This window comes from Centruroides sculpturatus, unplaced genomic scaffold (genome assembly GCF_000671375.1).
Source record: "Centruroides sculpturatus isolate CEXI.00-Female unplaced genomic scaffold, Cexi_2.0 scaffold162, whole genome shotgun sequence".
Classification (NCBI taxonomy): Eukaryota; Metazoa; Arthropoda; class Arachnida; order Scorpiones; family Buthidae; genus Centruroides; species Centruroides sculpturatus.
This window is the reverse complement of record NW_019384555.1, coordinates 36,812-63,037: the sequence shown is the minus strand read 5'-3', so window position 1 is coordinate 63,037 and position 26,226 is coordinate 36,812. Positions and strand designations below refer to the sequence as shown.

The window sequence follows — 26,226 nt, the reverse complement described above, 5'->3', positions numbered from 1 at the left end:
CCGTTTGTGCCTATTAATTTCTCTTTTTATACTAAAGTTGCAGTAAGATCATTCCGCTTATTAAAATTAGCCTGCATGCAAATGCGTAACGCGAGAGAACGTGACGAAACCATTATCATAATCATTTTTCCCGAGAGCTGTATGATTTAATCAGTTCAGACAATTCTCCTAAAGTTAATGATTACAATAATTATTTTGATGATTTCCCATTTAATTTATCCATTATTGTATACCATATCACAGAAGTTGGTAATATTACTCTTTTTTTTTCTTCTTAAGAAGTAGAATAGACTCTTAGAAATACAGTACTTGGCTACAGAAACGTATTTTGGTTGCAATATTTAAATAATCGGTAATTATTATTTTAATTTTTAAATGATAAATGCTTCTTTTTTACAATTATTTCCTACGAGATCTCGTTACTTCTCTATAATAAAATAGTATACGAGAAAAATCTTATTTTAATTAAAAAATAATTAACAATTTAAAACGTTTAATTATGTATAATCCTCCGAAATCAAATGTAAATAATAATTAGGTCTATACCATAATAGGAGAAAGATTGATATAATTTCAGTGTTAAAAAATCTGTTTACTTCGTGTGAACACGTTCGTTAACATTCTGTACGACTTAAAACAGTAGAAAATTAAAAATAAAGAACAACGCCGTGTTCTCTGCGTGTTACAACATTTATAACACTACAATTGTATTTGTATGACACGCAACGATCCGAAATTAACAAGACCAAACACGTTGTAAAGGCCTTACTGAAATTATTACTACAAAAATTGACATACAATTAATTATTTATTTACTTATTTATTGTGCTTGTATAAATTTTCTGGCGAGAACAAAAAACGGCTCTTTTATTCTCAAGTTACAACTTTAAAATAGGACCAAATACAGTTAAAACACTGTTCGTTTTATTTATTTTTCTGCTGCCACAAATGTCGACGGGTCCTATCCGACAAGACTCTTTAGGACACACTTCAGGAACTGATATGAAACGAAATAAAACGAGACTAGATGGAGATGGTGTACCAGATGTCAATACGGTGTTACGGTCGTGTGAAGTGTGGTAGGGATGGAGGTCGAGCCTCCTTCTACGTCATCCAACCACGAAGCGGGACTAGGAGGGAACTCCGAGTAACCGAAGCAACCCCGTGTTGCTACTTCACCACCTGCATTTCTCGCCTGGCCTCCGTTTCCGTAGTATGGAGGAACTGGAAAGGGTACAACTCCGGGACTTTGATTCCCCACCATGTAAGGGGGTGTAGCCGGTCCTGGAAATTGCGAATTCATGTAAACCAGAGGCGGAGTGGGTCCAAGAGGGGTTGTGGGTTCGTCTCCTGCCACTGAACCGTTTAAGGAGCTGGCGTACGAATCCGAAGTCCTCATGTCGTCTGAAAGGAAAAAACAAGTATGAAAAATGCGTCCGATTGTGATTCATCATCGTTTATCTCGACCGTTCGATTTCTAGGAACGCGTGACGTCATCCGACTGTCGATGCAATCGAGTTAATAGAGTGACGTCATTAGAGAAGGCTGATTAAAGAGGTCATTTCTCACGGCAAATGTAATGAATTTCGTTGAGTATAAAGACCAGTTTAAAGGAAAATTGCCTCCGTGGCTCGTTGGTCTAGGGGTATGATTCTCGCTTAGGGTGCGAGAGGTCCCGGGTTCAAATCCCGGACGAGCCCACACGTAATTTTTTTTTCCCTCTCTCGTTTACAGAAAGTCATTCTTTTATATTCCAAACACACTCGCATCTAAAACAATTATAATTAAAATTTAATTAACAAATTCTGTATAAAAAAGGAACGAGAGGATGGTAAGCATCCTTTCGCTCCCAGTAAAAGTTTTAACGAATCAGAATCCAAGTACAGTACATTTATATAGCCGGCCTCGTTTTCTGATTGGTCATAAACGGTAAATTCTAATACAGTACTCTTATTGGACGATGATTTTGAGAAAAGGCGAGATTTTCGTTTATGAACGTCAGTTGAATTCCTCCTCTAATCCATTTTATATTGTTTCTTATGAGAAAATTTGTTTCGGTTTGAGAACAACTTTAAAAAATTGCGACCGTATTCGTATAAAGACGCTAAAACAGACTCGTAAAATGCAGTAAAATGTCATCGCCGACTCGTGTCGCGACAGGAATGGTCGAATCTGGACCAATAGTGNTTAAAATTTAATTATAAAATAAACTTGATAAATTTCGGTTTCGACTTTGGCAATTTGTTAATAAAAAGTAATATAATTTTTATAAATTGTAATCGAAAAGCGAATAAATCGAATGTAATGATGAAAAGGCAATTTCCATCATCAAATTACTCTTTTTTAAAAAAAAAGTCTATTGAAACGGAATTTCACAATAAAACGAGAGTAGACTTAAAGTTATTGAATCAAGAGTAGGAACAGAAGATAAACACGTTCGGAATCCCTTCCAGTGTTAGTCTAACAAACAAATCGAAAGAAGCCAAACCGAAAGCCTTTCCACCAGATGTCGCCACAAAGAACTTGCGAGTCTTCCCCGCCACCTTTCAAACAGCGCCGTCAAGTATTCATTCGAAGCACGTGTGGGGATCGACTTCAAATATTATAAAAATAAAAATCATCGTTTAACTCGATTCCCATTAACTTTTTCCTAAATTTTTTTAATCTATAATATCAGCTTTTCGACGGCAGAAACTTCGCTATCTAATGATATAATATATGAACTTTTTATAATGAATGGGTATCAAACGTGGCATTATGTATAGAAATTATGCCGATGTAGATAAGGTTATCGGGCAAATGCATTAACACGAAAGGAGCCCCTGTATTTAGAGGAGTTTATAAAGTGAGGGGTGCATGACCCTCGATTTTCGCTTTTATAGCCTCAGAAAGTTGTGTCTGTAGCTCCTGGGCGAATAGATCGGATCGAGGAAGAGGAAATAGAACGTGAAACCATCTGCTTGAATTATAATTTCAAGATTTATCCTAACATTGTAAGCAGAGATCCGAATTATTGAAATAAAAACAATATGTTTCAACTCATATTATATATTATATTATATTATATATAGGATAAGGCAAAATGACACGTGATGCCCTACCGTATAGGAAACTGGCCCCTATTTAGACATTAGACACGTGAAGAAAACTCGAAACTCCACGTGCCAGCCCATTGATCAGCGGTTTTATCCACCCGGTCACTGGTGGGCACTTAAATGTTTTACACATCTCTATTAAATAACAAGTCACGAAACATATCACTAGAATTGTTTCCATTAATGTATTTGTTTTACCGTTTAACTTCTAATTTATACATTAATTCAACTAGATTACTCGGCTGCTATGGAAAAATTTTAAATAAGACGGAAGAAAACACTACGATTAAACTATTGTAACGTAGGCAATAGTTTTAAGCTCATTTACCGATCACAGTAGTAAGAAACTAGTTATTTTAATCAATATTTTCGTATAAAAAGTTATTTATTTTGGTAGATATAAATAAATTATATACAAGTAACTTGATAGATTCCGAGATAATAATTAAGTTCTGAAACAGATTAACATTAATTATAAGCTGTTAAAAATTGCTATTAAAAATCAGTTATTCAGAACTTAACTTTTTCATTAAGAATTTTTCCATGGCAACTCCCTTTTAAAACATCGCTTGAGAGGATTCGTCTTAAAAAAATAAATTCTGTCTCCGCTGACAGACTTTAATAGGAGACCAATTAATAGAAAATTTCGGACAAAAAACACAGAGACGAAGATTTGCTCACCTATAAATAAGGAATCGTCTTGCTGACTGTCTTCTTCTTGATCGTCGATCTCTTCTCTCCTAGTTTCGGGAGTCGGGGTAGCTCTTGTAGATGTCGAATTTCCCGAAGATTGTTTGGCATTACCGTGACGGAAGTATTCGTTCCATCTAGATTTCCCCGTGTCCTTTTTCAGACGTTTCTCTTTGGCTCTTCTATTCTGGAACCAGACTTGAACCACTCTCATATCGAGTCCTGTATCCTGACTCAATTGTTCTCGAACGTGACGAGCGGGTTTGGGACTAGTGGTGTAAGCGCTCTTTAATTTCTCCAATTGTCGAGCAGTAATTGTGGTTCTTGGTCGTTTTGATGTCCCCTCTGCTCTACAACAGAATGTGGTTCATTAATAATCGAAATACAACACGGAAAGAGTCGTATAACAGAAAATAAACGCGAATCTTTAAAAGTAATTTTGATATGGATTTCTACGGAACTCGGGTCAGATTTCATTTGACTTTTTTTGTATTTTAAGCCCTGTAGGGTTTTAGAAACTCGATACATTACGAGCTACTTCGTTTATTTACGATGTTTTCATGATAATAACTTTAAAGTTCAGCATTTCATCAACTATCTTCAGTACTAATTAACCATTTCCCGAATAAGATATTAAAGTCAATATGTAAAAATTAGTTCATCATTTTCTCTAGCGAATAAGATATCTGACTTTATTTTCACATGATGGAAGTTTTTGGGTGAAGGGTTAATTATTTAATAGTGTTGTTCATCGCTACATCCTTTCTGAATATATTACAAGTACAAATCACACTCTCCTGTCAAGATAACTCATTTCCTCCGAAATGGGGTTAATTATTAAGGGCAACACAGGTTAGGCAAATCCCACGGAAATGGATCTTAACTCATCATAAATAAATATTATTGTATTTTTAAAAGGACCCCACGTATAAAGAAAATTGTTACAATTAACAAGCATTAAGCTGTGGTTTAATTTTTTTAAAGTTAAATTCGTAAATTCGATTTACATAATAAGAATATAGTTTATATAATAATTAAAACTACTTTTAAAAAGCTGATAGCGTTGTTGCTGGAATTTCCTGGCATTCTTTATTTGTTTCCATCCCTAATAATTGTTACCATTATATTTAAGTCTTGGTTGGGGAGATATTAAAAGGGTGGGGGCCATACCTCCCGAACCTTTAGAAATTTTCAGGAAAATTTGCCCATTGGTCCGATTTTCCTGGAAATTCCTAGAAACATTTCCCCTAATACACAAAACTCCCTGCAAAATTTCAGAAATTTTCGACAAAAGGCACAGAAGTTATTAAACTTCAAAGTGTATCCACTTCGAAGCTTAATAACCCCCCCACAGATACAAACACTAACATCCATTCATACAACTTTTGCATTTCCCATCCATACCCCAACTTTTTTGTGTTTTTCGACCTTTCAACGTCCTTGAGTTCAAAAATTTTTAAATCTTGGAAGGAAGGGAGTCAGTGTTTGACCGATCCCATACTTTCCCTCTATTATATAACCGCCTAAAATAATTAAGGAAAGAAATTAATGAAACTACTTCTAAATTAGCTTTCTAAATAAGAAAACATTCAATTCTGTATTATATTTTTGTATTATTATAATATTTTAAATATATTAATATTTACTTAAGCCTCATTTACGCCGCCAAAACGACAATAGTAAAGTAAATATTTTTTACAGACCTTTACGCAAGGCCTCTTAAGCTAACACTACGCTAATACTAACATTTACATAGGTGTTTTCTTTGCTACTACACGAACAATGGTAACATTTGCATCACTTACAAAGACTGTTATTAACTACAGGTCTGTTAACATTATAAAAACAAGCGAAGTTTCGCTACTATAAATACGATACTAATGCCCGAATCATCATTCGTATAAGCTTAAAAATGTATAAATTACATAATTTCGGGTTTATTTAAACGATAACAAGGTCATTAATATCGTTAATATAGCAGCTAGCGTAAGAACACATTCGAATTTTATTATGTTTACAGTAAACTTGAGATAAATTTTGTAGGACGTCCTTACCGCGTGCTTTTACAGCTTCATAATCAGCTTTACACACTAGTTTATTATCCTCCATTAAATAGAATTCGTCTCCGGTGTTTAACTGCCTTTTACATAGGATACAAGAGAAACAATGAAGATGATAGACATTATCCTGAGCCCTTCGAACTACTTGAGTTGGAGGTATACCTTGATCGCAACCGGCGCATTTAGTCCCAAAGCGCCTGGAATATAAATAAATAATATAAAAAATTTTATAAATTTCTATACTTATACATTTTTTTTTGTAAAAAATGTATACAGTAAATCACCTGAAAAAGTCATCTTTACAGAAAACTTCGCCGTTCCTGACGAAACACTTGTCTACAAGTTTCTCTTGGCATTCGGCACACTTGAGGCATTTGGCATGCCACGATCGATCCAACACCTTCAAGACGAATCGATCGACGATCACTTTTTCGCATCCTGCACATTTCGGTATTGTTGCTGCAACATAAAGATTCGGACATTTTATGTAAAACATGCAAAATATGACTTTAACAGGTTGAATGTTAAAGAAAATTAAACAGCAGTAACACTTATTTAAAGCTACAAATAAATGTAAATCAAATACAGTAAAAGGCTTTTAAGGTTTTTACAGAATTTTTCTTCCTATTTTTTAGAAAATACAAATATTCAAAATTCAAAAATATCGTCTCGTATAGCTCAGGCCTATTACGAATGTTCTGATTGATGTTTCTTCTTCTACAAGCGAAAACAAAACATTATACAGTTTCTATACAATGAGTAATAGTTGCACGTGTATACATGTACTGTATATAATCTCTCGTTCAATATAAATTAAACTTACGTAGTAAAATAATACGTAGCATTACAGAATACTGAAAACGTTGTTCGTCATCAATATTACCATTTGTATATTAGACGAACGTGGCCTTTAATTTTTTATTTCACTGTAATTTCTTCTCTAAATTGTAAAAATACAACTTTAGTCTACAACTCTTTCTTTGAATTGATAGGAGCACGTGTTGTAATTAATTGTAAACTTAATTGAAGTGTAAATTTAAAAACAAAGGATATAAGAAATTGATGAAATATCTATAATGAAATTAGTAAATATTTAATAAATAAAAGAAACATATATTCAAAGTAGAAGCAGAGTTCATCAGAGTAACGATAAAACCCTCTAAGAAGTGATTATTTAAATATAATGAAATCTAATTAAATAAACCAACTTAACACTTATCATAAATGAAAATATTTAAAAACTACCCGAAAAACAGCGATCTTATCGTCTAATTGGCAAATCATTGATGGCACGACTGGAAACTTTACTCACGTTTGTACAGAGCGGAGCCACACGCGTTGATGACATTGGAATCGACGAAACGATTGGAAGCGAAATTAGAATCCGAACCACTACAGGCACTCAATATACGTGAAGCGGTCATGTCCGGGTCGGGTGTCGGGTCAGAGGTCAAAGGACACGAGGACAGAACCGTCCCGTCGACATACGAGGCTCTATCCGTTCTGACCGTTCAGCTGTTATCGCTGGGTGCTGACTCCGCCTCTACTACCAGATCTACCCTTCCTCCAATCCAATGAAACTCGCGCGCCGCCTCCCATACGTAATGGATGGGCGACGCTCGCGTGACAATAGTGTCACGCGTGAAAGATCACGCGTCGTTCGTATTTACCTTACCGGTCATTGTTAGATGCCCCACCTGTTTAAGCACAGTCGCAGCCAAACCCCCCCAAAAAAAGAAAAAAAAAATGCGCCGGCGCCTCAGCGTAAATGGTCCTCGTGTAGGCTTTTATGGTAACTTATGAATTTTTCATACCCCTATAACGCGTAATTATTCCTTACAAAGCGCGGGCGCTCTGTTATTTATAGAGGAAATGGCGTGAGGGTGATTAAAAATTCTCCAGAATGCAACACCAGAAGAACAAAACCGCAACCTAACAGATTCGAAGGTTACGTTTTTAGTAATCAGTTTTAATCTGTCGTCACGTCTCGACCGTAAAGAATAGAAGGAGGTCTCCTGTTAACTGAGCTCGTAGACGATGCTAGGCCAATTTGACTTAAACGTTACGACTTCTACACATCTGTCGCGACCTTCTACAATACAAAAAAAGAATTAAAAATAGAAAATAAAAGTCAAGAATTTGTCGGGTTTCCTTACAAAAATCTCCTCACTTTAACTTGTTTGATAGACACTTCTCTGTTCTAGAACAGCAGGAAAAAATAAATATATATATATTAATGTTAATTTAGTTAATTTAATTGCATTCTAAATAATTATAGCTTAATAACATTTCATAAAAATTGAGTAAAATTATTAATAGTTTGTTTTTTTCTAATTTTTTTATAAATTAATTCAGCATCGCTCCAATGTAATTAGGCTAACTTTTAACGTGTTGATGCAAAAAAAAAGTACTGTACGTAGCGTAACCACGTGATGTGTACCCTCTTACGTTACTTAATTATTATTATTTTCATTTAAATTAAATTTAAGTCGACTTTAATTAAGCATTAAAATATTTTTATTTAATACTTTTGATACGAGAATCGCTTACACGTTTAACATTTAATTTTATAAAATGTAATTAAAACGTAAATTTACTTATGAAATAAAAGTATTATTTTATAATTTTTTTTCTTAAGTAAAATTGTTTATTATAGTTTAAATGTTTAACTCTCCATTAACAAAATAATAATGTTAAAAAAAAATAGTTGAAGTTTAACAGGTGCTACATCAATCACTACCTTTACGCTTCGAAACAGGTGAGAAAATCGAGCAGTTGTTCCATTGTTCACTTATAACATCCGATACTCTGATATTATAACTTGAAAAGAATTTTCAACTACCGATAATTAGCATAAATGGAAGTAAAAGGTAACGAAAAATTCGCTGTAACCATGTCGTATTATCTAAATTACGTGTTTTTTACTCGGTTAAAAGAGATATTCTAGAGTCTCCTTCGATATAGTCTTTCTCTAGAATCTAGAGTCCTTTCAGCACGTTAAAGTGATTAGAATTTCAGTGGTTTTGACGTGTATTTAATCGAAAAATTTACTGTACATTCGTAGATTTGATAGTATAATATATTATTAGACTGTATATAAAGTGATTTCTCTTTATATTTATCACTTTATAAAATGAAATATTAACGAGAATGCTCTCATTAATACAGTCGACCCCCCTATAACACTGTTGATTTTTCCGTTTTATATGAATTCCATGTTGTACGAGTCACATAGTTTTTACAAATACGTGAGCCGTTTACAGCCCGGCACACGTATTTGTAAAATCTAAGTGACTCGTACAACAAGGAATTCATATAAAACGGAAAAATCAACAGTGTTATAGGGGGGGTCGACTGTATTTCCAGAATTTCATTTAATATGAGGCAAATCATATAGGAATTCTAGAGAATTTCACTTCTCTAGAATTTCTGAAAGTAGCAAATAATAGTTCTGCATAAATACTAGAATCTGGAGTTGTGGGTCTATCTAGAACAATTGAATGCCTAAAATTAATTGCCCAATTCTTAATCGAATATTTACTTTCAATAGAGCGATGATACGACTCAAAATCATTATTTTAATAGATAAATAAAGCTCAATTTTAATATATATAAATGGCAAACTTCTAAAATGTTAGCAATTTTATACAGAACAGATCAAGAAATCTCGAGGGTAAACAGACAAAACTGTGAACAACCGCTACCGACTGGACGTTGTTTACAGGTTATTTTTATATGCATTTTTGTATTTAAAATAATAAAAACTGTTTAGAGGTGGCCGTCGTAGGCAGGTGGCCATTGTCTGTACAAACACGAATAACAACTTAAGTAAAGAAGTGTGTTTAAAATGATAGATTTCAATTCAATATACAAATAGGCCCGAAGCTTAATTTCAAATAAATAATAAAAAATTAACTTTGTGGAAAGGGATTTAAACATTAAAATCTAATTAACAATATAAAAGAAAGAGAGAAGTCTTATAATACGAATTTTTAAATAATATTAATATTAAATAATTGTTAAAGTTATAATAAATATATTAAAGAATTTAAAAATTGTAACTATTACAGAAAATTTCTATTGGAAATTTATGGCTTGAGGGTAAAAAAAAAATAAAAATAAAATAAACAAGGTTTCCTTTTTACAAAATTAAAATTTATCGATCAATTTTTATAACCGTAACAACTTGTATGAAAAGAAGGATAGAAGATATTTAAAATTTGATAATTCTTACCACAAAAATAGCGAATTAAATACGAATAAATGGTATAATATTTTCAATTATATATGAAATAATTTACCTTCGAATTCGTGCACAACAATATCGAAATATTAATTCAAATTATACAGCATCGAACACACGAAAATGCAAAGTAGTTTCATGAGATATAAATCATAATGAAAGTTTTACTACCTTCAGGTCTCTCTGTATTCATTAATAAAAAATTATTTTGGCTATAAAATTACCTGACCGAATATTAATACTTTATAAGGATAAGAGGGAAAATTGTAGGGAAAAAAACTAGCAATTTTTAATTGTTTAGAAAATAGAATTAAATTATTTTTATTTTTCGAGCGAATAAAACTGTTTCGAAAGGACACAAAATGGAAATTTTTTTTAATAGAAATTGAAAGTGATTAAAAAAAAAAAAAGTTTCAATTTCATTAAAATCGAAAGTTTTTATTTCGATTTCGCTGTATTTTTATTAAAAACTTTCATTTTCTGTTTATTTTATTAACGAAATTGAAAGTTTTAATAATATTCACTTTCATTAAATTGAAAGTTTTAGTAAAATAAAATAAAAAAACAAGGTAAAAAATTGTTTATAAAATGTATAAAAATTGGATTTTTTTTTTCTTCTTTTAATTTAAATTTGGAGGTTGATACATAAAGTAATATTTTATTCTTAACATTATAGATCAAAATATATACGTGATAAATCAATACGTAAGGGTCTTTGTATACTAAATACACACTTAATTTAAATATAAATATAAATAAAATTTAGGTTATTTTACAAGAAAAATAAAAAAAACTATGTCAGCACTTGAGAATTTTTATATTTTTAACGAAAGTCAAATTTATTTTCGGACAAATTAAAGGCGAAGTCTTGTGTGAGAGGTCGGATTATCAGTGACACGTAAATCATTTCCTATCTTTTAATCTCCTTCTGTCCGGCAGAAACACTGTTAAAATAATCATGGAAAATTTAAAAATAACCTTTATGGGATGTAAAACTAGACGAATAATTAGTTTTCGGTATTAAAATCGGGTAGTAAAATTATATAAATTGTTTCTCTTAGCAAATTTTCAATGGTGGAGCCGATACGACCAATCTTTTTGCACTATTTAACTTTATTTGTTCCGACTCAATCTTCCGAATTTGCCGTGTAGGAAGGACTACAGGTCCACGTAGCCTCAATTCATTGAGTCCAACGGGTGAACGAACGAAAACAATAAAGATATTTCCGAACCATTTCAAACAGAATTGAATCGAGTACGTAATACAATCGATAATTCTTGAAAATTTTTCAAGAAAACTTTTTATGGAAGACATTTTCTCTATCGTCTAAACTAATTTACGATAGGTTAGTCCATCGTAAATAAGAGAAAGCTGTCCTATTCCTACAATGGAAACGAAGTTAACCGTTTCCTGATTGGTTGTAAATGAGTCGTGCACTTAATTTACGAGTTTAGTAGTAAAAGGGGTTCGTAGTTTCTTTGTAAATTAATAGTGAATGGTTTTTTAAAAAAACTGTTTAAAATAGTAAGGGTTTTATAGCGTGTTTGATAAGATTCAGAGATGTCGGATGGGTATAAAATGTCATGAGATAAAAACACCTGTCTGGTCTTCATCTCACACCTGTATCACCTGTGCCGCTTATCGCCGAAGAAAATCGCTGCATCTTGTTTTTCGCTCGGGGTCATCGACTGCCCATGATTAGGTATAAAAATATTCACCCTTAAAAGATAAATCTAAACAACTTTTGAATTTCTCGAGAATTTAGCGCCGGGATTTCAATTTATTGCTCTTTTTTTTCTATCCCTGCGATAAGAATTTATAATTGAATTTTTTAAATTGCTTTTCGAATTTTAAACTTTTTAACGAGCCTTTCAATGGGGTTAACGTATAAACCGATTTAATTATTTATGTTACTCTAGAATCTTGTCGTAGAGAGAAGAAGAAAAAAGCAATCCCTCGATAATTCGGGCATTAAACAAGTTTAGAAGTCAGTCCTGTATCTTAACCCTGTTGAAAGTTCGTTTCCCAATTTGTCAGTAGGAGAAAACCTCAATGATATTATCGCATCCAACATTGCGTGAAGCGTAGGTCACGTGGCGGGTCGTCACGTAACAATACGTGACAGATGGTCAATAAGGATGCAGTTGCGGGTAACAGCGCAAACGACCAGACTAATTAACCCGGTGCAGAGGTCGATTGACGCTCGTTTCTCATTGGATGACAATTATTGATACTCCAACTCCCAATCAAGTCTGAAGGAACGTTACAAATAGCGAACAATACCGCTACAATTTTTTATTTAATCGCCAAATTTAACCACAGAAATATCACGAGAAACTAAAAATTAATTCTAGAATTACTAATTTTACTGGTAGAATGGGGATTGTTAACGTAAAGTATGCTATCGAATTTGCAAAATGCACAGATAAAAAGGCATAATTCTAGTTTATTTTGGGGAATGTTCAAAAAGTTATTAACTTAACACACAATCTAGTTGAATTATTAATAATTTAAAGATCTACACCAGCTTAAACCAACATTCCTCCCTCACTTTTGTCCATTGTAAGTTACGGTGTAAAGAAAAAAAGAAATAAAAAAGCCAGAGTCCATTTTTCATCTTGGCCTTTGGGGTTTGTAGACAAACGGGCGAGTGGCGCACGTGTCACCATAGCAACAGAGAGGGTAGAAAAGAGCAAGCATTTGGAGAGTTTGGTTAAGGTCGGTGAGATATGCACGACATTTGGCCACGTGCTGATCGCCGTTGGCCATCTGCCCCGAGTTTGGCTCAGATGAGAGGTGATTCATTGAGGCGGCAGGTGTCTCTATAACTAGACCTCTCCCCCGTAACCAGTTCGACCCCAGACGGGAATTAAATTATTCAATTATCTCTAATTAAAATTAGCGTTATTGATAATTCGCTTTTTTTTAATTAATATTATTATTAGTTAAGACAAAACGCAATGAAAATTGCGACGAGATTAATCTTTAACTTGATTTATTATTTAAAAAACCTCAAAAAACGACTCGTTTATGTACTTTTTAATGGATAAGTTAGCCATTAATTGAGATATAAACAACTCCTAACGCGATTCTCATCTAATTTACGATACTGCCACGCTGAATCAATAATTTTACATCGGTAGAGTTTACGGATTTGTAAAACAAGTGACGTTAACCTGTTGTTTCTGTAACAAGAGTAGAACTAGTCTAGAACTAGTGTAGAACAAGACAAAGTTCGAGCTCTTCGATCAGTGTCATCTCTCGTACTTGAAAATCTTAACCTTTACCGACTGCACCTGCGTATCAGATGCTGCGATAATTCTTCTTTTACTTTATTTCTTCCCAGCTAATTTGTCTCATTTATTATATTATATCGCAGATAATCGAAGATAATTCGAAGTATTGTCATAAATAATCCTCGAAACCCCTCGAGAATTCTTGTTTTTTAAACCATTTCTAAGTGTTAAACTCTATAAAAAGTCGACCCGATCGGGAAGAGAGACGTTTAATAAAAAATAATTTAAGAGTTTGTGTCTCCGAATTGTTCCTTTAAGTTTCCTACTTTGAATATATTATGAAATTCTTAAAAATTTTACACAGAAGTATCTGACACTCGATAAAAACAAAAGAAAAAAATCGCGAAAGCAAATATATTGGAAGCGAGTCTTCTTTCTTAGCTCAAGGGTTGTTTGAAACACGGAAAATCGCATCAAGATGGATTTAAAAGAAAATCTTCGGGTGTAGAGAAGAGGAAAAAGTTAAAAAAAGAACAACAAAATAAATAGAAAGTTTTGTAATCCTAAGCGGGTTGAATATCGAGACCAGAGACTCTAAGAAAATCCCTAAGCCCTGTGACAGTTTTCGATGCGACACCAAAACTAATTAATCAACCAGGCAATGCTTGTATTGGATTGGACTTAGAAAGGAACGCGACAATTCTAACCGATCAATTAGGCTTAGGTGGACTGCCAGTTGATTAGAGTGTCCTCTCAGGCGTCAAGGATTTTGGCGGCTGTTTCAAAAGTGCCGCCACCCCCCCTCTCCTCTCGTAGAAGAGCCCGTTGTTAGTCATTGCAGCCCGACCTATAATTAGGAGTAGCTTTTGTTGTATAGAATTTTTTGTTCTACTGTTGATATATCTTTTTCTTTTTTTTTTTATTGCTTCTATTTATCCACCGGGTTTCTACTTCATGCAAACTAGAAGTTAAGCTACACGTTGCTTTTCTTAAAAAGATTTTATCTTTAATAAGACCTGGGTGGGGTTTGTGTCAATAACATTGATGCCAGGCGAATGAATAGTACATTCTCGTCTCGGCTTTACCCTTCTTATGAAAGTAATAAAGTTTTCCTCGCATCTCTGTGTCATTAATTCGCTGCCTGAAAGGGAAAGTATTGAATTTTTACAGCGAGTAAATGAGATATTTGTCGTCCATCTTACAGAAGAGCATCCCTTACAAACGAGACCATCCTGGTGAAGATCCGTTTCTAAGAAGGGTTTCATTAAAATTAATTGAGAATTTACACCTGTCGCGGCCTCTAAAATCAAATATGAACCCTTCTCTCTTCATTAAAACCCTCTCCGGATTTTTTTTTTCTGAACGGGTAATTAAATTTTATGGCTTGTTTCCTTTAAAATTACTCTCCCTCGCTAGAATCTAGAGGCCATTTTACTAGTTTCTCTGCCAAATTTCCTAGAGGTAAGCGTAATCTTTTATTAATATATCTGATTAAGGATTATTGAATAGTTCATCAAGCGTGATGAACGTAATTCTAAGAGCCGTATCGCGTTTATGATGAGTAATACATCCACAATGGAGCAGGTACTAAGCTTGTTTGTTTTGTATAGGAAGTTCCTTTAATTAAATTGATAATCATTAAACATGTAAAGGTCACCGTGTGTACATAAGGTCAGCCATTTAAAATATATGCGTACGACTATACTTATATATATATTTAGATTTACAGTCACACCAGGGCCAAAATTTCTGCGCGTGCACAGTTTCGACTGTGAATGATTTATAAATACGTGGCGAGGGCTTAATTAAAATATCGCCTCTTGTCAACAACAATCTCTAATGAATTGATACAGGAGAAAATTTGCAAAGAATGGAAAACCAAATGCTTTTCGGGATGCATAATTCATTAAAAAGATCGGGTAATTACAAAACAAGACTTTCAAACAGCTCGCAGGCTTCCTTCTTATGAACCTCGTACAGGGTTATTTTATAATAACTGGTTGAGGGGGTTAGTCGAGGGGAGGAAAAAATCTACGGAAAAGTTTTCTAATTCGTTTAGTGAAAGTAAATATTCTGGATAAACATGTCTGAAAGATTGCCAACTGTTTTGCTTTTATTTTCCATTTTGTTCCCGGGGACGATTCCGAATTAAAAAGCTTTTCGGAAAACCTATAGAAAAATCTTTTCGGCCTCTGGCTACACCGCTTTGCATTGGTGGAAGGGATACATTGCTGTGTGACGTTATCTAATGTCGTAGTACACGAGATTATAAAACCTTTGGCTTATTGGGTTAACTTAATAACGGAAATTTTCTAGTGTTAAATTTTAAATGGCTCGAAAAAAAACACGAGGATTCGAAGCTCCCTCGATAAATCTCTAATCGCTCCTTTAAAGTATTTTTTCGAATTCAGTCAAACCTGTGGAGAACGGCCACTAATAGGGACATAAAAACTGATCGTTGTTCCGAGGTTATTTTGTTAACATTTTTGTCCGCTGTTTACGGGTACCGTTGTTAGAAGGTTCGGATGTAATGTAATGTACTGTACATCCCAACGACGGTTTCTTTCTAAAATACCTACCCATTTATAGTTATATATTAGTTAAATTTTACAAATGACTTATCTCGCCCTCTTAACAAGGATGGAAAACCTAATTTAATCCGGATTATAATAAAATGCCACAATATTTTATTCTAAGCGGGACAAATTCCAGGAATAAATTTTTAATCCTCCAATAATCTTTAATTTATCTCTCTCTCCATCAGTAAATTATTATTATTATCATCATAAGGAGGAAGAAAAACTTCGATTTCTCTAGAATTTTTTTCAATTATTATTACTTTATTTTCTATTTAATAAGGAATTAAAGGCGTAAGTTTTCTCCAAAGCACACTCTCTAAAGGGAGGAAAAGTATCATTTTTCAGCATGGAATTCTCATCCGAGCTGCATAAAAATTAAATATCTAAAGCTTGAGTGATAAATATTTCGTTTCTTTTTAAGATTTTTAGATTTTCTTCTTCCATTTTTTAAATTAGATAAACTAAAAATCGATGGAATTATTTTAGAGATTGCATCGACACCTGGTCTTTGTGTCATTCACGGTCTTGATTGATGGTTTGTCGTTTTGTCGACTCTTTAATGGTCGTTCGTACTTTAAATTTCTCAGTTGAACTTTTCACTCTGTGGGTTGTAAAGTATGGGCTCCCTTCTCTTCGATCCATCACCGACGTTGGCAATTCTTGACTTCCCTCTCATACTAATGGACACTTTAGCAAATTTAAAATCTACTACAAACAAGAAATATATATATGTGTGATGTGAGGAAATTTAATTTTTCAGTTTTAAAAGGCAAGCATTTCAATGATAAACGAGCGCCATTTTTATTTTTATTCTCATTTTCTTCTCTTGTCCTACATGACTTATGAGTTTTAATTTTTCCAGTAAAAATTAGCTAAGGATTGGGTTATTTTATAATTATATATAGGCCTANTTAATGGGTTTATTTAATTTTAGGAGGTTTTTAAAGTATTAAAATTAAAGAATATCATAAAAATATAATATTATAAGCATAAGTTTAAGAGGAAAAAAAAGGATAAATGAATGCATGGATGCTCGACTGCACGACTCGGCGGCATTGCGCCGAACGTTTTAATGTTAAAAATCTATTTATTTAAACGTCCTTACTGTATTAATGATTTAATACTTTAATGTATAATTATACAGCTCCGAGTCATCCTCACTCTTTGAGCAACCAACCATCTTTATTGAATTTCTATATAGAATACACTTTATTTGATTAACCGGGATAATCTGTTAGCTATAAGTCTAACCAGCGATGGTGAAAAGCCTGGTTTCTGTTTTATATATATATATAGCCACGGATGTCAGTCACCGTACCTGACAGACGAGTACAACAGATGGTGCAGTACGGAGCGGGCCATACAGTAGCATTGTAGACGGATCGGGGGAGGCCATCTGCGTAACGCCGTATGAAAGAAAAGGGTGGGGCACACCCCGCATAACAATACAAATCGACACGTCTATAAATAATTGTTTATCGGGACACTGCGAGAGATGAGTAATGGTTAAGTATGTAAAGTAATAAAATATTCATGATATCAATCGCATCTGCTCGGATCAGAATGTGTCGTGAGTTGGAAACTAAACTGGGGCTAACCACAGTTGCGTCACAAACCATTATCCCCAACAAAGTAATGAATTCTAAACGCTCCTAAGTGATATTAGGGTAAGTGGTGAGATGGGAGGAATGGGCGATTTGTTCCTTTAAAGATTAAATGGAGCTTGCTTGGACTGAGATTGGCTGGATAAGCAAAAGCTTTCTTTCAACACAAGCTGTCTGAGCCGAAACAAAAAAATATATATTATCGATCCTTTGGAATTTTTAAAAGTTGTACTGTACATTTGCATTTTTACTACATTCGGGAATTGTACTCGCTGTACTACAAATGTGTGCCACGGACACAATTTTTCAAAATGGCAAAGAGCGAATCTACTCTTTCTCATCGCCATTTAATATCCTACTTTTACAATTTTATATGATTTATAGGCCTTGTACGGATGAAAAACCTGGCATCCAGTAAGTGTATCCGAAGCGGTACACAACTATGCACTCCTTATCAGTCAAAAATTTGAATCCTTGGAGTAAAAGACAATCGAATACAGTCGAGAAAGCAAATAAACAAAGTGCGGATAGAAGATAAACAATGTTTAAAAGATCAGAAGAGTCGACGAGTCTGTTTGAAATTGAACAGGGCCGAGTTAACCGGTTTAAATGAACTAGGACCCGAAATAAATGACTCCATTTAACCAGTAGATGGCCCATATTGATGCAGACGCTTAGTAACTTTGCTCCTGTCAATATGAACTGATTCTATCCAACTCCGACGCCTATCCGGCAAGAACAAGAGAAGTGATTTATGTCCAACAATAAATGTCACCGGTGTTGACATTGAGGGAGAGTCTGCTTCGGAGTATTTGATTTAGGAGATGAAGAGAACAGAGAAGAAAAAAAAAAAAAAAAAAAAAAAAAAAACTTTTTAAAAATTTTTTTTTTTACAATTTTTAAAGTGTAGAAACGATCTACGTCATAAAATACGGGCGCCAAACACTACAGGTTGAGTGAAGAGCGCGTGTTTTCTACACTATCCATACTTATTACGTTGTGTAATTATACTTTAATCCGTAGTTAATGAAACGTAATTAAACGGGGTAAAGTTGTTCGTCGATAGTTTTATAATTTTACAGGGAAAATGTTTTATTTCTTCTTCTATTAATGGTTTGTTTTAATAATAATTTGGCTCAAATCTTAGTCGATATTCGAGTAAATTAATAGAGAAAGAGAGAGAAAAATGCAAAAAAAAACATAATAAATTCGGATTATTTAAGTTAAAAACTAATTAAATTATGAAATTTTTCTTACCCCTTAATAATAATTAATTCGGTTTAAAAAATTGGTGGGGAAATATATAATTTAAAAGTCCACATTTATAAAATGTTAGAATGCGAAAATACAGCAGACACGAGTTGGAGTGTCTCACGTCATCGAGCACTTTTGTGGCCATCTGGGAACGAGATCCTCTCCATCCCCAAATCTGATGGAACGTTTTAATCGCGAGATAGCTAAAAATCTCTCCCTCTTTGTTGCTCATCATCAAAAGGATTGAATTGGCTGTCATCGCTCCGCATCCTACAAACACGTTTAGGAGGTTGTTCGGGTAGATTCGCCGTTTAGAAAATGCTTCACTCCATATACGAGGCTGAGATGCGGTTAAACAGAACCTTATACGAGCTCTCTAGAGGGCAAATACGAACGGATAACACCAGCTCTTGTTACCTTACGTAAGTTATTTATCAAGAATATAAGAGAATGGAGTAAGATAGGAGGGCCCCTTTATGGCCCCTGTCTAATTATTAAAATAAAATAAAAACAAGAGGTTATTTGAACAAGTCAGAAAACCGTAATGGCAACACTTAGATTCTCTACTGAATATATTAAGCGTGTAATTTTTGTAAAATTTAATATAATTTGCCGTGTTTTAACGACGATTACAATGAGATAAATTCGTAACGGTTATAGAAATCCATTTTGTATTTTTATACCCGAGTNGGAAATTTAATTTTTCAGTTTTAAAAGGCAAGCATTTCAATGATAAACGAGCGCCATTTTTATTTTTATTCTCATTTTCTTCTCTTGTCCTACATGACTTATGAGTTTTAATTTTTCCAGTAAAAATTAGCTAAGGATTGGGTTATTTTATAATTATATATAGGCCTATATATATATTCGATAATATAAGGTACAATTTAAAAAATAATAATAATATTTTATAATATAACTTTCGCTTTACTTCGCTCTTCTTTTTTGTGTTAGAATCGGCGATTTTCAACCCTTTTGGACTAGATTTCTGCCCGAATTTAAAGGAAAATAAATAATTTATTCCTTAATAACAATATAAAAACCTGTTTCTTCACTCGAATTAGCTTTTTCTTTTATTTTGTTATTTTGTAGGCTTTACCAAGAGGAAACGGTCATAGATGTGTTTTAAAATAATAGAAAAACATACAAAAAAAGTAATGTTTACTCGAAGAAATTAAATATTAACAAGAAGATTCGGAGATTGAATAGTTTTTGAGATAAAGAGCGTGACAGACAGATCGGAAATCACGTCAATTTATAAGTAATTTANGTTTAAAAGATCAGAAGAGTCGACGAGTCTGTTTGAAATTGAACAGGGCCGAGTTAACCGGTTTAAATGAACTAGGACCCGAAATAAATGACTCCATTTAACCAGTAGATGGCCCATATTGATGCAGACGCTTAGTAACTTTGCTCCTGTCAATATGAACTGATTCTATCCAACTCCGACGCCTATCCGGCAAGAACAAGAGAAGTGATTTATGTCCAACAATAAATGTCACCGGTGTTGACATTGAGGGAGAGTCTGCTTCGGAGTATTTGATTTAGGAGATGAAGAGAACAGAGAAGAAAAAAATAAAATAAAATAAAAACAAGAGGTTATTTGAACAAGTCAGAAAACCGTAATGGCAACACTTAGATTCTCTACTGAATATATTAAGCGTGTAATTTTTGTAAAATTTAATATAATTTGCCGTGTTTTAACGACGATTACAATGAGATAAATTCGTAACGGTTATAGAAATCCATTTTGTATTTTTATACCCGAGTAAGTTATTTCGCCAATGGTTCTATTGTTAAACTTGGTCGACCGTTCTGTCACCAGATTTGGAATCTTTGACAAGTTGTTGCAGAACAGAGTAACGCTCCATTGGTTCTATTGTTCGTTACTCTGGCAGAACCTCCATCAGCGAAACTACTACCATACTAGACTCGATATTAATAGATCGTAGTTAAACCGTGGTTTATTGCTTTAGTGTAATTACTATGCTCAAGAATGAGGTTAGCCCAACATCAATATTATCATAAAGACGATCGACAATGAAAAAAATGCAATTTCCATTCTACGATTACATTTTTCTACCCGTTTCCTACAACTTTTCTCTAATTACTTTTATGTAATTCAGTAAAAATTATTATCTGAAAGCATTTTTAAATCCTTTTAGGCTAAAAACTTTCCGAATCTCGTTATGTACTTATCAATTATCAGTAAAATCGCCTTATCACCGGTGAAAACTTCGATTCATCGCAGTAGATTTCAATTTAAATCGCTCCGAACTAACAGGAAGGCCTACAAAATGACTTAGACGAAACTTTTCAGGCTTCCGAAAGGCCTTCCAAGTGTTTTACAGCCGGGTAGAGAATTAGAGAGAAAATTACTTCGATTGAGTTACATCAATCCAATGGTTAACGGATAATGATAACAGACAAGCAGAACCACACACAAATGTGTCATAACTTAATTATATTTGTTATGTCTGGAGGGATGGTCAGTTGAACGAATCTAAAGCGGACAATAGGGGATCTGTGTTCTTTCTGGACTGTCGTCTAATAATTTAATTGTGGCCCCCTAAACGTTATAGCTATCGAGTGGAGTCTCCAAAACGGAACTGATAGGCCTTAACCCTGTCTCTTCTCATCAACTCTAATCTTTTTTGCTCTTGGCATTGTATCTGATGCAGCCTTACGACTCTCTCTACTCGCNAGGATGAGATGCGGTTAAACAGAACCTTATACGAGCTCTCTAGAGGGCAAATACGAACGGATAACACCAGCTCTTGTTACCTTACGTAAGTTATTTATCAAGAATATAAGAGAATGGAGTAAGATAGGAGGGCCCCTTTATGGCCCCTGTCTAATTATTAAAATAAAATAAACTATTTTATTGTAATAATTAAAGAATTTTACCCGTTTAACTTAGAAATCATGGCTAAGGATCGATCTCTCGAGGAGTAGAAAGTATAATTTAATAGAGGAAACCTCTTCATTAGGAGTAACGTTTATTTTTTTAGACGTTTATTGACATAATTCACTTAATAAGCATTAAACTCTGTTAATTTCCTAGCGAATGAATGATTTTTTTAAAATGGAGTTACGGCGTTACGAAGTTACGTACGGATCAATTTAGAGCCGTTACTACAAAACTTTGAACGTATTTAAGAAGCGAAATAGTGTTGAGGCTACGTAACGCGTAATTTTAACTGTATTTTATATTAATAAACAGCCTTCATTATGTTTTAGTGTCTATCACCTACGCTCTACACCCACGTCTCGCAGCAAGAAACTATGAATCATATAGGAAGTGAGAAGCCTCCAATTATTATAGTACTACTAGGATCTGGTCAATGGAGTCACTTCATCTCCGATCTATCCTCAATTGAACATTTCCTATTCAGTAACAAACGGAGTTTAAAAATGGTTACGCGGCGCCGTTACGTCTAGCCATTTTCTTACTCAACTCTTACAAATATTGTCTCCTGTGAGGCTTTCTTCTCAATGTAACGAGCCTCTCTCTTTATAAATTAAACAGGATATTTATCAATTTAAATTTATATCTCGACAGTAAATCTTCTGTAGCTCGAATTCGAGCCCTCGAAATAAACATTATTTAAATTTTAAGGCAAAATAAACCAATTTATTTTTAATTTTAATGAATCCGGAGACATTCCAAAGCCACAAAAAGTATTTAAATGTTTATTTAAGCTAATAATAATAATAATAATCATTAATTTTTAATTAAATTACGGCCATTTTAACACGAATTTTACTGCTAGAGTAGTTAACCGACTTCTGGATTACCCTGTATTAATTCCCTGCTTCTTCCAATTCGAACTTAAGCTCGTTCCCCCCATCGATTTTTATAAAACTTTTAGAAAATTAAGAACATTTTCCAGAGTAACGATCGATAAATTAATGCTTTATGCTAATCTCGAACGGTATTTTTAAAACTTAAAGTAAGGTTACAGCTCGTCAGAACTCGATTCAAACTCGAGAGACGAATTAAAGCGGAACGTGACATGAATTATGAATTACTTCGGACATTTATAAAATAAGGTCATATTACTCTATAGAGACCTTAATAAATGATATTCTTGGTTACTCCACCTTCGTCCCACTTCTATATATACATATATAAATGATGATAGACCTGTTAGAGTCACCTAAAAGATTCATTCCCCTTTAATATTTCGTTACTGTTTTCCAACACGGTCGAGTGACTATCTTACAACCTGGCCGAAATAATTAAGGGAGAATATATATANTCCAAAACGGAACTGATAGGCCTTAACCCTGTCTCTTCTCATCAACTCTAATCTTTTTTGCTCTTGGCATTGTATCTGATGCAGCCTTACGACTCTCTCTACTCGCAACTTGTTCTGTAAGGCTTGCGGCATAAATACTACCATTATACAATTAACATCTCCTTTAATATTTCGTTACTGTTTTCCAACACGGTCGAGTGACTATCTTACAACCTGGCCGAAATAATTAAGGGAGAATATATATATATATATATATCGATTATCCGACCAGATATGGGGCAAAATATATAATAGGGTAGACACTAAAGGTCCTAGCATATGTGCATTTGTCAGTGGATCCCTAAGGGACTGAGTCGAACGTATCAGAGGCACCGCCCCTAATCACTCTCCTGGGAAATCTGGAAAGAGTCGACTGGATGAAAAAAAAATCCGGGGGTGAACATTTTGTTGTAGAAAGGCAAGACCAGATAGCTTTAGTATCGAAATCTCTCGGGAGAGGGCGTGGTTGATTTCCTGTCCCAAATCAGGCGATCAAAGAATGCTAAAGAATTATCCCACCGAAATATCGTCGTGTGTTGATTNTTTCGTCTTAAAATAATATATCGTTTTATTCTTTATGATGTAGGTCATTCTCGCTATAAATTATAAATTTTTCTCCAATTCAACTAATTAAAATGTAAAATAGTAGCTGAATATTTTTCAAAAATCAATTATATTTTTTCGTAAATTATATTATGATCTTGCTACACTCTACAAACTCGAGTTTTTTTCCGCTTATTTTTAAAAAAATTAAGATATTTTTCAAGCTCTATGCACATTTATTAATTTATTTATTTTTCTGAAAATTGTTTTGTATTTACTATTGTCTTAACATAATGTAACATACTGTATTTTATATAATCCTTTTATTATTATAAGAATAATTTTTTAAAAAATAAACATATCCATTAAAGATCAATGGAAGATGGTTCTAAATGCTAAATATTTAATTTTGCAAAGAATTAAAGCTTATACAAAGAATGCCTTTTCACACAATCCCTTACAATGAAGCGAATTTTCTACAAAAAGATCTTTTCTGCTTACAGAGGAGTGCTCATTGTCAGTAAAGACACAGCATCAGGTACATTAAAGCATTTCATTTAATAGAAGGATCCCACTTAGATAACGAAATTAAGTAGCTAATCCTTCTTACCTCTTTCAGAAACGTCAATTCAGATAGATTTTTCCCTCTCATAAAAAAAGAAATCTCCATAAAAATCCATATATAATTCAATTCAAACGAGGTTATTAATACACATTAGATAATGCATTTTCGGTGGAGAGAACACGCGGCTACCATTCTCGATTAATTTTAATAAATGCAACCTCTGCCTAATTTTTTATTCCCGTAAATAACATATATAAATGTACCTTTTTTTTTTTATAAATCTTACCTTAAAATTATAAGANAAAAAAAACATAATAAATTCGGATTATTTAAGTTAAAAACTAATTAAATTATGAAATTTTTCTTATTTTTAATGCTAAACTTTGCGGTTTTTTTCCTATATTTTACAGGTTACACAGTTAAATAATCGCTTAAATGAATAACTTTTTGTAGAAAAATTAAAAATGTAATTGTCTAATTGACTTTAATATTGATTATTATAAACAAAGATAACATTCTAAGCGATAATAATTAGTAAGAAGGGAATCTCTCAGCTTGCTTAATTCTGCTTTCTATCCTAACACTTAAAAGAGCTTAAGGATTTAGAAAGGATTTTCACGGTTATAACGTAAGCTTCCCTCTAAACTAAAGACTTTAAAGTAAATCTTCAAGATTTAAAGTTTATTTTTCGACAATATTCGAGTGTAAATAACGAATTTCTTCTATAAAAAAAACTGCATCGATAACAACTAAAGTAGAAGAAAAATTTGATAATTGATCAGGAAGAAAGTTTCGATCTTTATAAAACTAAGTTATAAACTCATAAAAGAGTAGAATTCTCGAGTTATAAGTTTTAACTCGGAACGGAGCCAAGAAAAATTAATTAAAATTAACCGAAAAAAAGGGGGGTTAACTTACCTTAACTTTACAACCTTCAAAGGTTGATACGGCGATTAAAGTACAGTAGTAAGCGTTACCATTACGGAACATATCCAAGAGGAGAATGCGATACGTTCTATACAAGCGACTAGATAAGTCGAGAAGCGAAATTACAGTATAATAAATAGCTAAGGCAAACAGTAATTTGAAATATTGTTTAAACTCTGGTGTGGAGCGCCATAATTACATTTAGAATCAAGATTTAAAGAAAGGGGAATAGGAGGAGGAGGAAGAAGAAGAAGAAGAAGAAGAAGGGGGAAAAAATAATAGAAGCTACAGAGAGAGAGAGAAAAGGGCCATACCATAATTTGATCAACCCTCAATTTAGCTAAGTGCATCCATAAACGCGACCATTTTCAGATTAAAAGGTAATAGATACAATAGGGATATTTTTTCTCAGGTTAAAATTAAAAGTTATATAAATATAATTATACGTTAATAATAAAGAAAAATTGTGGAGAAAAAATAATTTGCTGACCTTCTAGCGCTTTGTTTCGTGAAAGTAGAGTCAACAGTAGATCGGTATCAAGCGGTGTACACATGGTGGGTATTCTCGTCATTTCTACCTCAGTCTGGAGTGCATGGATATTCGGCTCTTGCCGTGATGTATAAGCTAAGCTGCTTGAAGACTTTTAATTTTGTTAAGTGCTGTATTTTTCTCCGGCCGATAAATTTGTGAGTATATGTCATCAAATGTCCGGTTGGTGTCCTGGAGTCGAGTTGCTATGATCGATAGTGGGAATGGGGAGCTGCTTATGTCGACACACCCACCTCTGAGAACGTGTCCATTGGAAAGAGGTGCAGCGGGCGAAGAGGAGGTGCTTGCTTTCCATTATATATAAGACGAAGCATGCGCAACCGGAAGACCCGTTTAATGTAGTGTAAGTTGCGCCGTTCTCTCCCATCTCTGCCATTAAGAAAATATAAAATATCACCGAAATTAGCGAGAGTTTCTCTTTTTTTTTTTCTAGAATTTTAATGAAGATCCGTCAGAAAAGATGATAACAAACATTAAAAAATTAAAGAACGTCGAGGAAAAAAAAATACCACGTATCGGAGTTAAGGCTACTAAGAAGTATCTATTGTTAAAATATATACCTTTACCGACTTTTTATA

General features: G+C 33.5%; 1 protein-coding gene and 1 non-coding gene across 3 annotated transcripts; one reads left to right on the top strand and one right to left on the bottom strand.

Annotated features, from left to right (window-relative positions):
* Positions 1 to 6: 6 nt before the first annotated feature.
* LOC111623809 (LIM/homeobox protein Lhx3-like) lies at positions 7 to 25,908 on the bottom strand. Of its 2 annotated transcripts, none has more exons than XM_023366511.1 (5): positions 25,589 to 25,908; positions 6,130 to 6,304; positions 5,840 to 6,042; positions 3,777 to 4,130; positions 7 to 1,404 (listed from the first exon to the last, which is right to left on the bottom strand). In XM_023366511.1, exons 1-5 carry the CDS (start codon positions 25,668 to 25,670, stop codon positions 1,049 to 1,051), a joined length of 1,170 nt encoding a protein of 389 aa, XP_023222279.1. In that variant the 5' UTR covers positions 25,671 to 25,908; the 3' UTR covers positions 7 to 1,048. The 2 variants fall into 2 exon arrangements, with proteins under 2 accessions (XP_023222279.1, XP_023222278.1); XM_023366510.1 differs by lacking the exon at positions 25,589 to 25,908 and adding an exon at positions 7,158 to 7,365.
* Positions 1,629 to 1,700, top strand: Trnap-agg. Its single transcript has one exon. It is a non-coding gene; the product is annotated as a tRNA-Pro (tRNA).
* Positions 25,909 to 26,226: the final 318 nt, after the last annotated feature.

Bases quoted from the DNA above. Each gene is read 5' to 3' on its own strand.
- LOC111623809 (XM_023366510.1), bottom strand. From the start codon at position 7,269: ATGACCGCTTCACGTATATTGAGTGCCTGTAGTGGTTCGGATTCTAAT. The intron at 4,131-5,839 runs GTAAGGACGTCC...GTTGTAGAGCAG, and splicing joins TGAAGCTGTAAAAGCACGCG to AGGGGACATCAAAACGACCA. The intron at 1,405-3,776 runs GTGAGCAAATCT...TTTTCCTTTCAG, and splicing joins AGACGATTCCTTATTTATAG to ACGACATGAGGACTTCGGAT.